Consider the following 13,248-nt stretch of genomic DNA (forward strand, 5'->3'; position numbering starts at 1 on the left):
AATTGAAGTGAAGATAAAACTGAAACATTTGTGCTGGTCAGCATAAATCATTTTTTGTGCTGTTGCATGAGAACTTCTGAATGTTTTATTTTAGAATTCTGCCAGAGAGGAGGTGAAGTGTAGATAAACTGGAATGTTGATGCAAGTCAGCATTAATCATTTTTGATTGACATGATGTCAGGGTCTTTTTATGAATTCGGTCTAATTGAGTCTGAAACGTGTCATGGTATCTCGCAAATAGCACCCTATTCCCTGTGTAGTGCACTTCTTTTGACCAGGGCTGTAGTCTCTTTATCCATCATTTTCAAACAAATTTGGTAGAAAACTTTTATCTTAAAGAGGAATTCTATTAATCTACAACATACAGTGCCTTCAGAAAGTATTCACACACCTTGACTTTTTCCACATTTTGTTGTTACAGCCTGAATTTAACATTTTAAATGGATTAAATTGAGATTTTGTGAATTTCCCACAATGTCAAAGTGGATTTTGTTTTATTTTTACAAATTATATAAAACAAATAATAATAATGCCTTAAGTCAATAAGTATTCAACCCCTTTGTTATGGCAAGCCTAAATACGTTCAAGAGTAAACATTTGCTTAACAAGTCACATAATAAGTTGTGTGGACTCTGTGTGCAATAGTGTCTAACATGATTTTTTGAATGACTACCTCATCTCTGTACCCCCACACATACAATTATCTGTAAGGTCTCTTAGTGAATTTCAAACACAGGTTCAACCACAAAGACCAGGGAGTTTTTCCAATGCCTCGAAAAGAAGGGCACCTATTGTTAGATGGGTAAAAATATATAAAGCGGACAGTGAATATCCCTTTGAGCACGGTGAAGTTCTTAATTACACTTTGGATGGTGTATCAAAACACCCATTCACTACAAAGATACAGGCATCCTTCCTAACTCAGTTGCTGGAGAGGAAGTTAGTTTAATGGCTGTGATAGCAGAAAACTGAGGATGGATCAACAACATTGTAGTTACTCCACAATACTAACCTAAATGAGAGTAAAAAGAAGGAAGCCAGTGCAGAAAAAAAATATTCCAAAACATGCATCCGGTTTGCTATAAGGCACTAAAGTATTACTGCAAAAAGTGTGTAAGAGAAATTAACTTTGTCTTGAATCAAAGCATTATGTTTGGGGCAAACACATCACTAACTATCAATCTTTATGCATTGCTCAAAAAAACAAAGGGAACACTTAAACAACACAATGTAACTACAAGTCAATCACACTTCTGTGAAATCAAACTGTCCACTTAGGAAGCAACAATGATTGACAATACATTTCAAATGCTGTTGTGCAAATGTAATAGACAACAGTGGAAATTATAGGCAATTAGCAAGACACCCCCAATAAAGGAGTGGTTCTGCAGATGGGGACCACAGACCACTTCTCAGTTCCTATGCTTCCTGGCTGATGTTTTGGTCACTTTTGAAATCTGGCGGTGGTTTCACTCTAGCGGTAGCATGAGACGGAGTCTACAACCCACACAAGTGGCTCAGGTAGTGCAGCTCATCCAGGATGACACATCAATGCGAGCTGTGGCAAGAAGGTTTGCTGTGTCTGTCAGCGTAGTGTCCAGAGCATGGAGGCGGTACCAGGAGACAGGCCAGCACATCAGGAGATGTGGAGGAGGACGTAGGAGGGCAACAACCCAGCAGCAGGACCGCTACCTCCGCCTTTGTGCAAGGAGGAGCACTGCCAGAGCCCTGCAAAATGACCTCCAGCAGGCCACAAATGTGCATGTGCCTGCTCAAACGGTCAGAATCAGACTCCATGAGGGTGGTATGAGGGCCCGATGTCCACAGGTGGGGGTTGTGCATACAGCACAACACCGTGCAGGACGTTTTTCATTTGCCAGAGAACACCAAGATTGGCAAATTCGCCACTGGCGCCCTGTGCTCTTCACAGATGAAAGCAGGTTCACACTGAGCACATGTGACAGTCTGGAGACGCCGTGGACAACGTTCTGCTGCCTGCAACATCCTCCAGCATGACCGGTTTGGCGGTGGGACAGTCATGGTGTGGGGTGGCATTTCTTTGGGGGGCCGCACAGCCCTCCATGTGCTCGCTAGAGGTAGCCTGACTGCCATTAGGTACCGAGATGAGCTCCTCCGACCCCTTGTGAGACCATATGCTGGTGTGGTTGGCCCTGGGTTCCTCCTAATGCTAGACATCATGTGGCTGGAGTATATCAGCAGTTCCTGCAAGAGGAAGGCATTGATGCTATGGACTGGCCCGCCTGTTCCCCAGACCTGAATCCAATTGAGCACATCTGGGACATCATGTCTCGCTCCATCCACCAACGCTTTAGTCCAGGTCTGGGAGGAGATCCCTTAGGAGACCATCCGCCACCTCATCAGGAGCATGTCCAGGAGTTGTAGGGTGGTCATACAGGCACGTGGAGGCCACACACACTACTGAGCCTCATTTTGACTTGTTTTAAGGACATTACATCAAAGTTGGATCAGCCTGTAGTGTGGTTTTCCACTTTAATTTTGAGTGTGACTCCAAATCCAGACCTCCATGGGTTGATACATTTGATTTCCATTGAGAATTTTTGTGTGATTTTGTTGTCAGCACATTCAACTATGTACAGAAAAAAGTACTTAAGAATATTTCATTCATTCAGATCTAGGATGTGTTATTTTAGTGTTCGTTTTATTTTTTGGAGCAGTGTATTTTCAAGCATGGAGGTGGCTGCATCATGTTATGGATATGCTCATCATCGTCAAGGGCTAGGGAGTTGGGGGGGGGGGGGGGGTGGAAAAGAGCTTAGCACAGGCACAATCCTAGAGGAAAACCTGGTTCAGTCTGCTTTCCAAACAGACACTGGGAGACAAGTTCACCTTTCAGTAGTGATAATGACCTGAAACTCAAGGCCAAATATACACTGGAGTTGCTTACCTAGACAACATTGAATGTTCTTGAGTGGCCTAGTTAAGGTTTTGACCTAAATCAGTTTGAAAATCTATGGCAAGACTTGAAATTGGCTGTCTAGCAATGATCAACAACCAACTTGACAGATCTTTTTTATTTATTTTTATTTTTATTTCACCTTTATTTAACCAGGTAGGCAAGTTGAGAACAAGTTCTCATTTACAATTGGGACCTGGCCAATATAAAGCAAAGCAGTTCGACACATACAACAGAGTTACACATGGAGTAAAACACACATACAGTCAATAATACAGTATAAACAAGTCTATATACGATGTGAGCAAATGAGGTGAGATAATGGAGGTAAAGGCAAAAGGCCATGGTGGCAAAGTAAATACAATATAGCAAGCACCTCTTTAAGGAATACCTAGGATAGGATAAAGTAATCCTTCTCACCCCCCCCCCCCTAAATGATTTAGATGCACTATTGTAAAGTGGCTGTTCCACTGGATGTCATAAGGTGAATTCACCAATTTGTAAGTCGCTCTGGATAAGAGCGTCTGCCAAATGACTTAAATGTAAATGTAAAATGTAAGCAAGTAAAACACTAGAATGGTAGATTTGCAATGGAAGAATGTGCGAAGTAGAAATAGAATAGAAAATAATGGGGTGCAAATAAATAAATATATCAAATAAATACAGTAGGGGCAGATGTAGTTGTTTGGGCTAAATTATAGGTGGGCTATGTACAGGTGCAGTAATCTGTGAGCTGCTCTGACAGTTGGTGCTTAAAGCTAGTGAGGGAGATAAGTGTTTCCAGTTTCAGAGATTTTTGTAGTTCGTTCCAGTCATTGGCAGCAGAGAACTGGAAGGAGAAAGAATTGGTTTTGGGGGTGACCAGAGAGATATACCTGCTGGAGCGCGTGCTACAGGTGGGTGATGCTATGGTGACCAGCGAGCTGAGATAAGGGCGGACTTTACCTAGCAGGGTCTTGTAGATGACATGGAGCCAGTGGGTTTGGCGACGAGTATGAAGCGAGGGCCAGCCAACGAGAGCGTACAGGTCGCAATGGTGGGTAGTATATGGGTCTTTGGTGACAAAATGGATTGCACTGTGATAGACTGCATCCAATTTGTTGTGTAGGGTATTGGAGGCTATTTTGTAAATGACATTGCCGAAGTCGAGGATTGGTAGGATGGTCAGTTTTACAAGCGTATGTTTGGCAGCATGAGTGAATGATGCTTTGTTGCGAAATAGGAAGCAGTAGTCAGAGATGTAGTTGGTGAACCAGACGAGGCAATCATTTGAGAAACCAAGGCTGTCGAGTCTGCCGATGAGGATGTGGTGATTGACAGAGTCGAAAGCCTTGGCCACATCAATGAATACGGCTGCACAGTAATGTTTCTTATCGATGGCAGTTAAGATATCGTTTAGGACCTTGAGCGTGGCTGAGGTGCACCCATGACCAGCTCTGAAACCAGATTGCATAGCAGAGAAGGTATGGTGAGATTCGAAATGGTCGGTAATCTGTTTGTTGACTTGGCTTTCGGAGACCTTAGAAAGGCAGGGTAGGATAGATATAGGTCTGTAGCAGTTTGGGTCATGAGTGTCCCCGCCTTTGAAGAGGAGGTTGACCGCAGCTGCTTTCCAATCTTTGGGAATCTCAGACGACACGAAAGAGAGGTTGAACAGGCTTGTAATAGGGGTGGCAACAATTTCGGCAGATAATTTTAGGAAGAAAGGTTTGTAGGGGTCCAGATTTGTAGGGGTCCAGATTTTGCAGCTCTTTCAGAACATCAGCTGACTGGATTTGGGAGAAGGATAAATGTGGAAGGATTGGGCGAGTTGCTGTGGGGGGTGCAGTGCTGTTGACCGGGATAGGAGTAGCCAGGTGGAAAGCATGCCCAGCTGTAGAAAAATGCTTATTGAAATTCTCAATTATAGTGGATTTATCAGTGGTGACAGTGTTTCCTATCTTCAGTGCAGTGGGCAGCTGGGAGGAGGTTTTTTTATTCTCCATGGACTTTACAGTGTCCCAGAACTTTTTTGAGTTAGTTTGACTTAATTCTTCCTGCTGTCGAGGATATGGTTGGGACATTGTTGGGGGAAAAGGCTCCCAAAAACTATACAGACAATGTCTTCATCAAACAACACTGTTTCACGACGCATCAGTGACATGGCAGGAGGTGTTTTGAAACAATTACTACTTTGCATACAAACCAGTGAATTGTATGTGTTGCAGCTGGATGAGTCACAGCTCCTGCTCTATGTCCGTTAAGTTTATGTGGGGTCAATTAAGGAAGACAACCTCTTCTGAAAACTACTGGAAACCAGGACAACATGAGAGGATATTTTTAAAGTACTAGACAACTTTGTGACATCAAATGGACTTTGGTGGTCAAGATGTGTTGGTATCTGTACTGTTGGCGCAAAAGCCATGACAGGGAGACAACGTGGAGTGGTAATGGGCATGCAAGCAGTTGCTCCCAACGCCACTTGGGTAAACTGCAGCATCCACCGAGAGGCTCTTGCTGGCAAGGGAATGCCTGACAGCTTGAAAGATGTTTTGGACACTACAGTGAAAATGGTTAACTTTTTTAAAGCAAGGCCCCTGAACTCTTGTGTATTTCTGCATTATGCAATGATATGGGCAGCGACCATGTCACGCTTTTACAACATTTTTTACAACATACAATGATGGCAAAAACAACATTTGAGAGTGCGCTGACCCTGGTGCTAGAGGGAGTACGCAGCTGGAGGTTAAACTTTCGAAGGGGTACGGGACTATAAAACGTTTGGGAACCACTGACCTAGATGATCTTCTCCTCTTTAGTGGAAAAAGGGTCGTGATAAGAGGTGGCGAAACGGAAGGTGGTAGACAGGCATTCATTTTCTGTGGGCTTAAGGAAGTGGAGCTATGAAAAATCCATAGGCCTTGGACTTGGCCGGAAGATTAGATCACAACCTTGAATACTACTACTAGGCTTTTGATGTGCACTGCTGTCTGTCTCTCTTTACTTTGTCTTCCTCTCTCTTTCACTCTGTATCTACTTCCCATCCCTCTCTCCATGTTGTCCTGGGAACAGAGCACACTTGGCTACTGGCCCCACTTTCGCTGGCCAACGGAGATCCACAAAGACTGACACGTACGTTAGCCAGTAGGGTCATCCCCCTGCATTGTGACATCCTGCTTCCTTAATAACTGTCTAATCCCATCCCCGGAAGAGTCTTGATAGGCGGAGGGCCTGATTGGTAGAGTGTCTTTTCTTGCATGCTTGAGTTCCTAATTATGTGTCATTGCATCACGCCATACAATGAAGCCCTCATCCAATCAGGAAAAGCTTGGTGCATGAGTATGTACCAATGATGTCGTCATATAAACATTCATATATGTATCTGTTTGGTGTGTATATATCATAACTGTCATCACTTTCCTAGTCATGGTCCCACATGTATCCTTGACCTGCTGATTGTATGTTGTGCCTTTAAATCTGCCATTGACTTGTGGTGATTGCAGTATGATAACCTGGAAAGCCCAACTTCTGTTTGGGCTACTCCAGAGGTGGTAGCAAAAGAGGCATTAAGCAGGAAATGCTGATATTACCATAACAAACCCACAGTGTCATATCCCACAATCTTGCACAATCAGAAGCCTAAAAACCTCCATTCTCACAGATTGTCCTACGTCCTACTTCTCTCTCTCCAGCCCTCCTCCAGCTTTGCCCCCAAAGAAGCGTCAGTCGGCCTCGTCGCCCACCCGTGTGGCAGTGGTGGCCACCATGAGCCGCGGCTCCAGCCTGCCCTGCAGCGTCCACAGTCAGGTACCACCAACCCACACCAAGGGTTATGGTTGAATAACACCCACTTACTCAATAGTAATACTGTGGTCTTGTACACTGGTCTACTATAGAGCATCTGCATCAGAGTATGATCAGGGTGGATTACCAGACTATAGTGAAATAACGTGTTACATAACTAGTGACTGACGGCCATTACTGGATCATATATCCACAAAGTTTTCTATTGTTTGATGAAACTGACTGTGTAGCCAACTTAACTGGTTTCTCCTTTGATTGTCTGTCTGTGTATATGTGCCTGCCTGTCTCTGTCTGTCTTTGTCTCTGTCTGTCTGTGTCTCTGTCTGTCTGTGTCTCTGTCTGTCTGTGTCTCTGTCTGCCTGTGTCTCTGTCTGCCTGTGTCTCTGTCTGCCTGTGTCTCTGTCTGCCTGTGTCTCTGTCTGCCTGTGTCTCTGTCTGCCTGTGTCTCTGTCTGCCTGTGTCTCTGTCTGTCTGTGTCTCTGTCTGTCTGTGTCTCTGTCTGTCTGTGTCTCTGTCTGTCTGTGTGTGCAGCAGCAGGACTATGAGCAGGAGTTCCTCCATAGGCGTTTCTCAGGGGGCAGCCAGTCGTATGGGTGCGACTCTCAGCGCCTCTCGCCCTACAGCAGCATGGGGAAGCTCAGCAGGTCTGAAGAGCAGCTCTGCTCCATGGAACAGGACAGTGGACAGTGCTCCAGAAATACTAGCTGTGAGACACTGGGTAGGGGCACAAACACATATATACATACAATTAGACAGTTATCATAGTCAAATCAAATGTATTTATATAGCCCTTCGTACATCAGCTGATATCTCAAAGTGCTGTACAGAAACTCAGCCTAAAACTCCAAACAGCAAGCAATGCAGGTGTAGAAGCACGGTGGCTAGGAAAAACTCCCTAGAAAGGACAAAACCTAGGAAGAAACCTAGAGAGGAACCAGGCTATGTGGGGTAGCCAGTCCTCTTCTGGCTGTGCCGGGTGGAGATTATAACAGAACATGGCCAAGATGTTCAAATGTTCATAAATGACCAGAATGGTCAAATAATAATAATCACAGGCAGATCAGTTGAAACTGGAGCAGCAGCACGGCCAGGTGGACAAGTCACGGTTGATCTTTATACACTGTCTGTACCGAAATAGAAAAACACACATTTTTGAATGTGCGTACTTTCTCACACACAATGAAAATACACACAATAGAATGTAAAGATGGACAAAAATACATAGACTGAACCAACACCCACTTTACATGTCAACAGCCTCACCTAACCACAAACACTTGTTATTTTCTCTACAAATGTCCCCCTCTCTAACCTCTCTTACAACACATTTCACTGCACCTATCTGGTGTATGCGACAGTAAAAACCTATATTTTTTCTCCAGACAACACAGAGAGTTACGACCCCGACTATGACTTCCTCCACCAGGACCTTGCTGTCTTCACAGGGGACACCCACCTGCCCTCCACTGCCACCCCTCAGGGGTCATGTCCCTGTCCCCTCTCCCCGAGTCCCACAGTGAGTGCTCCTCCCCTGTGCCTCCTCACGCCCAGTTCAGGTCACCACCCGCCCCACACCACCAACATCCCCACCCACCCCAGTCTGAGTACTGGACCCCCCAGCCCGGTTCCCACATCATCCCCTTGCAACTATCCCGCATCAGTGCTCCTCCAGCATTACCCCAGAAGAAGCGGCGCAGCTCCCAGGTTTCACCTTATCAGGACGGGTGTGGCTCCTCGGGGGGACCCCTCAATGAGAGGTCCCCTTCCCAATACGAAAACCTGTCGGAGGAGGAGCTGCTGCACCCCACGCCACCCTTTCCCCTCTTCACTCCCAACTCACCCATGCCCCAAAGCAACGGGGGGGTGATCGTGACCCAGTACCTGGCGAGCGAGAACGCCGACCTGCCCTCTAGTCCGCCGCCACTGCCTGAGAAGAGGAACAAGCACGGTGAGTGTTAGAGGGAGAGATGGAAAGGGGGGGGGGTCCTGAGAAAGGAAGGGATAGTACTGGAAGAGATGGAGGGAAAGAACATTGAGGCTGGTAGTGTGCGTGTTTAACGTTTCACTTGAATCACTTTTAATCTCCTGCTATGTAATCTCCCTCCAGTCCTGGCGTACATGCAGTTTGTGGAGGACTACTCCGAGCCCCAGCCCTCAGTGTTCTACCAAACCCCACAGAATGAGAGCATCTATGAGCAGAGGAACAAACGCTTCCAGGACGTCTATGGCCTCAACGACTCCTTCAGCAGCACCGACTCGGTCCACGAGCCCCTTCCCATACCCCTCTTCCCGCCCCCGCCCTGCCCCCCAAGAAGAGGCAGCTGGTGAGTGTGTGTGATCACCCTCAAGTCTTCAACCCCCCGCTCAAACATTCTGGGAGCCCTTATTGGCTACGCCACCTCAGAATTTCTCAATCCTCTATAGAGGTCTTGTTTCAGAAGGACACTAGAGATTGGTGCATTGGTTGTGTAAGGTGGAGTGTGCCAGTGCACACTATGGGAAAAGTGTGAAGAATAGGGGCCCAAGGTTCTTTGTGTGAGGTCTCCTCTCCAGGTGGACATCCATGTGGTCACGGTTGAGTGCTGAATGGTTAAATGTTTTACTCATAGGGGTTTAAGGTTGATGATTTAACACTTCTAACTTAGTTCCATGTCAACAATTTAAACATGGTAATCTAAAAGGTGAACGTTTAACCCCCTGTGGTGAAACCAAAACAGTGAGGTCATGGTCGTGCAACATTAGTTGCCTAGGGGTCAAAGGTGAGGCGTCAGATTTTCACTGGGGTCATTTATGCTGTATGATACCCCAGAAGACAGTTGACTGTCTATAGGTAATTTGCAACCAGAACACGTGTCAATGAAGAGCAGGGTCGTGTTCATTAGGGCATGTGATGGGAAAAAAATTCAACCGTGCAACAGGAAAGGAAAAGGGACCTTTCTTATTGGACTCTCTCTGTTTCAGTCCTTTTTGAACACGACCTAGAAGAAAAACTCTCTGAGGTCATTTGTACTCGTCAGGTTGGTTTTAGGCTGGTTGGCTGGAAAGGAGAAGAGTCCAAAACTGCATTCTTGCAGGAAGCCATTCCTCCATCCATCTCTTGCTGGTTTGGTCCAGTCTGCCTAGTCTCTCGTTCTCTTGTTTTTTCTTCTCTTGCTCTCATTTTTATCTTTTTCTCAGTCAATCAGTCTATAGAGGGGAGGGACTAGGGAGGTCAGATCGATTTTCAGGTTAATGGGGATTGGTTCAACATAACTGGGGATTGAGGTGTCAAGTGGTGAGGTTAGACTATGCATTAACCTGTATAGATAAAACCTTTATGGTGTCACCAGTTAGACACTTGTATCATTTGATTTGTCAGACGAGACCTGGGTAGAGGCTGGTGGGAGGGGCTATAGGAGGAAGGGCTCATTGTAATGTCTGGAACAGAATATATGGAACAGAGTCAAACATGTGGTTTCCAAATGTTTGATACCGTTTCATCTCTTCCATTTCAGCCATTACAATGAGACAGTTGGTTGTAATTTTCCTTCATCTTCTTTTTAAAAATGGAGCTAATTTGTTTTCAGCACTTTTATTTCCATGACTGATCAAAACTTGTTTTCTCATGGCTCTCTCTTGTCCCTCTGCAGCAACATGTTTGGAGCATTGAATCGCAATAAAATCACAGTATAGAATCGCAATACATATAGAATTGTGAGAATTGCAATACATATCCTATTGGCACCTAAGTATTGTGAGGCAATTCCCAGCCCTAACAGTAAGCAGAAGTCACTTCATACAGTAGGACGACACTGAGAGAGACCGTCTGTGGGTCTTCTGCTGTCCACTAACAACTCTCTATTTTAACACTTTCCACACCTTTATTTTGATGATTTCTGTTGTAAAGTATTAGTTTCCTCCAACTGTATTTCTCTCCTCCCTCTCTCTTTCCTCCATATCCTCCTCCTCCCTCCTCCCGCCCTCTCTCTCTCTCTCCTCCATCTCATCCTCTCTCTCTCCTGGTAATCTTGGCTGGTGGTGTAGTGGACTTAATGAGGTTGAGGCCCGGGTGGGATAAGACTAGTTTACCTCTTCATCCTATTCCTCTTGTCCAATAAGCCACGATGTCACAGGATTTACACAGCTTTGTGGGGAAAAAATCATTTTGAAGGTGTGCCAGTCAGATAAGAAGACTGATGGGGGAGGAGAATCATATTTCAAGTGTGTTTTGGGCCTTGTAATGGACCTGGTTTCTTTGAAGCTGTAGAGTTTGTACCGTAATCAGACATGAGAGCTTGGTAGGTTTAGCATGCCGCAGTCAGATTTGAACACTGTGAGCGAATGCAGGTGTCTGGACTTTTTGGTAACTTCTAAGCTTCTGACCCCTAATGATGCCCTTTGACTTTTGCTGACCGTGTGGCTGAACTAATTACACAGGATTCATGTTCAGTGTCAGCAACAAGGAGTCTTCTCCTTTCTCCATTGATTCCCTTCTTCTGTGGTAGATTTCTGCATGTCTGACAGTCACCATCATTACTGGTTGCTGTCCTCTGCTTAACTCTCTTTTCTGGCTCTGGTTCTAAAACGGCTGCTCCATCTGCTCTATATCTAGGGTAATAAAGTTGACTACTTTTCTTTCTTTGTCTCTTCTTTATCTCATGTATTGTTTCTTCCTTTTCTTCCCCTATTCCTTTTTGCTCCCTATTCTCACTGCTTCTGTCTCTTTCTTCTTATCTATCTTTCCCCATTCCTTTTTTCTTCCATTTTCTCCTTCCTCTCCTCCTCAGGCCTCCCGCTCTTCCTCCCCCTCTTCCTCCTCTCTGTCGTGCCACCTCCAGCCGCCATTGGTGGTGGCGGCGGAGGAGGCAGGCTCTGGCCTAGGCCTCATCCTATCGGTTTCTAGCTCCTCCTACCTGAGTGGACATGCATCGCTGACCACGCCCATGGTGAGTCTACCTGATTGGCCCTGGTGGCCCAAATTGGCAGGCCTCCAGGGCTGTGTTGTCTGGATCTGACTGTTGATAGCCCTGAATGATGTGGTTGTGTTTCTCCTGAGGGGCTCACGGCCCCGCTGTTATGTTTAGCCGGTTATGATGCGTTTTGTTCGTCTCTGGGCATGGTTCCAACATTGATTATGATAAAGGTGTGCTCATGATGAACAGGGAACTGCCAAAATAATGGAAACACCAACATAAAGTCTTAATAAGGCATTGGGTCACCACGAGCCACCAGAACAGCTTCAATGCACCTTGGCATAGATTCTGCAAGTGTCTGGAAATCTATACCATTATTCCACCAGAAAGTCCATCAACATATTTTGTTGATGGTGGTGGAAAATGCTGTCTCAGGCGCCGATCCATAATCTCCCATAAGTGTTTAATTGTGTTGAGATCTGGTAACTGACACACACACACTTTAATTTGATGGGATGCTGATTGATTGCTTAATTAAGATGGCGCCAGAGAAAAGAAGGCTGACGTTTTACTTGTTCCTATTTTACGTGTTCTTATTGTGTTTTTTGCGGGTGGGGTTTTCTCTTATGACCGAAAGTATAATCTGCACATCAGACCTGCATAACTCACCACAAACTGGCAGAATCCTTTTTTTTCCTTTAACCTCTCTAGGGTAGGGGGCAGCATTCGGAATTTTGGATGAAAAGCATGCCCTAATTAAACGGCCTGCTACTCGGGCCCAGAAGATATGATATGCATATAACTGGTAGATTTGGATAGAAAACACTCTAAAGTTTCCAAAACTGTTAAAATAGTGTCTGTGAGTATAACATAACTGATTTAGCAGGCGAAAACCTGAAAAAAATCCATTCAGGAAGTAGTTTTTTGGGGGGTTTTGTAGTTTTCTATTCAATGCCATTACAGTATCCATTGACTTAGGACTCCATTTGCAGTTCCTCTGCTTTCCACTAGATGTCAACAGTCTTTTGAAATCATTTCAGGCTTGTATTCTTATAAATGAGGGAGTAAGACCAGTCTGAACGAGTGGACCCTAACGCGACGCAGAGTTGTTGTTTTTCAGGCGCATGTGCATTTCTTGTTTACCTTTTATATTGACGACGTTATTGTCCGGTTGAAATATTATACATCATTTAGGCTAAAAAACAACCTGAGGCTTGAATATAAACATCGTTTGACATGTTTCTATGAACTTTACAGATACAATTTGGATTTTTTTGTCTGATTGTTTTGACTGAGTTTGAGCCTGTGGATTACTGAAGAAAATGCGCTAACAAAATTGAGGTTTTTGGATATAAAGAGACTTTATTGAACAAAATTAACATTTATTGAGTAAATGAATGTCTTCTGATTGCATGGCTAGTTACTGTTTGTAATAATTTGTCAACTGGGCTATGTTCTGGGCTAGGTATGTTCTGGGCTAGGTATGCTTTCGCTGAAAAGCATTTTATAAATATGACACTGGTTGGTTCAACAAGAAGTTAATCTTTAAACCTATGTAAAAATATGTTTTGTTTTCTGAATTTTTATAATGAGCATTTCTGAAATTGAATTTGGCGCTCTGCAACCTCACTGGATGTT

General features: G+C 44.8%; 1 protein-coding gene across 1 annotated transcript in view; it reads left to right on the forward strand.

The window, feature by feature from the left end:
• The window catches only part of rapgef1b (Rap guanine nucleotide exchange factor (GEF) 1b), an 85,000-nt gene that overhangs the window by 48,056 nt on the left and 23,696 nt on the right, over positions 1-13,248 (forward strand). Inside the window, 7 exon segments of the mRNA XM_064943266.1 lie at positions 6,607-6,721; positions 7,250-7,436; positions 8,101-8,189; positions 8,192-8,666; positions 8,826-8,992; positions 8,995-9,042; positions 11,485-11,640. Of these exon segments, the coding sequence (XP_064799338.1) occupies positions 6,607-6,721; positions 7,250-7,436; positions 8,101-8,189; positions 8,192-8,666; positions 8,826-8,992; positions 8,995-9,042; positions 11,485-11,640 (1,237 nt within the window).

This window comes from Oncorhynchus masou, chromosome 28 (assembly GCF_036934945.1).
Source record: "Oncorhynchus masou masou isolate Uvic2021 chromosome 28, UVic_Omas_1.1, whole genome shotgun sequence".
Taxonomy (NCBI): domain Eukaryota; kingdom Metazoa; phylum Chordata; class Actinopteri; order Salmoniformes; family Salmonidae; genus Oncorhynchus; species Oncorhynchus masou.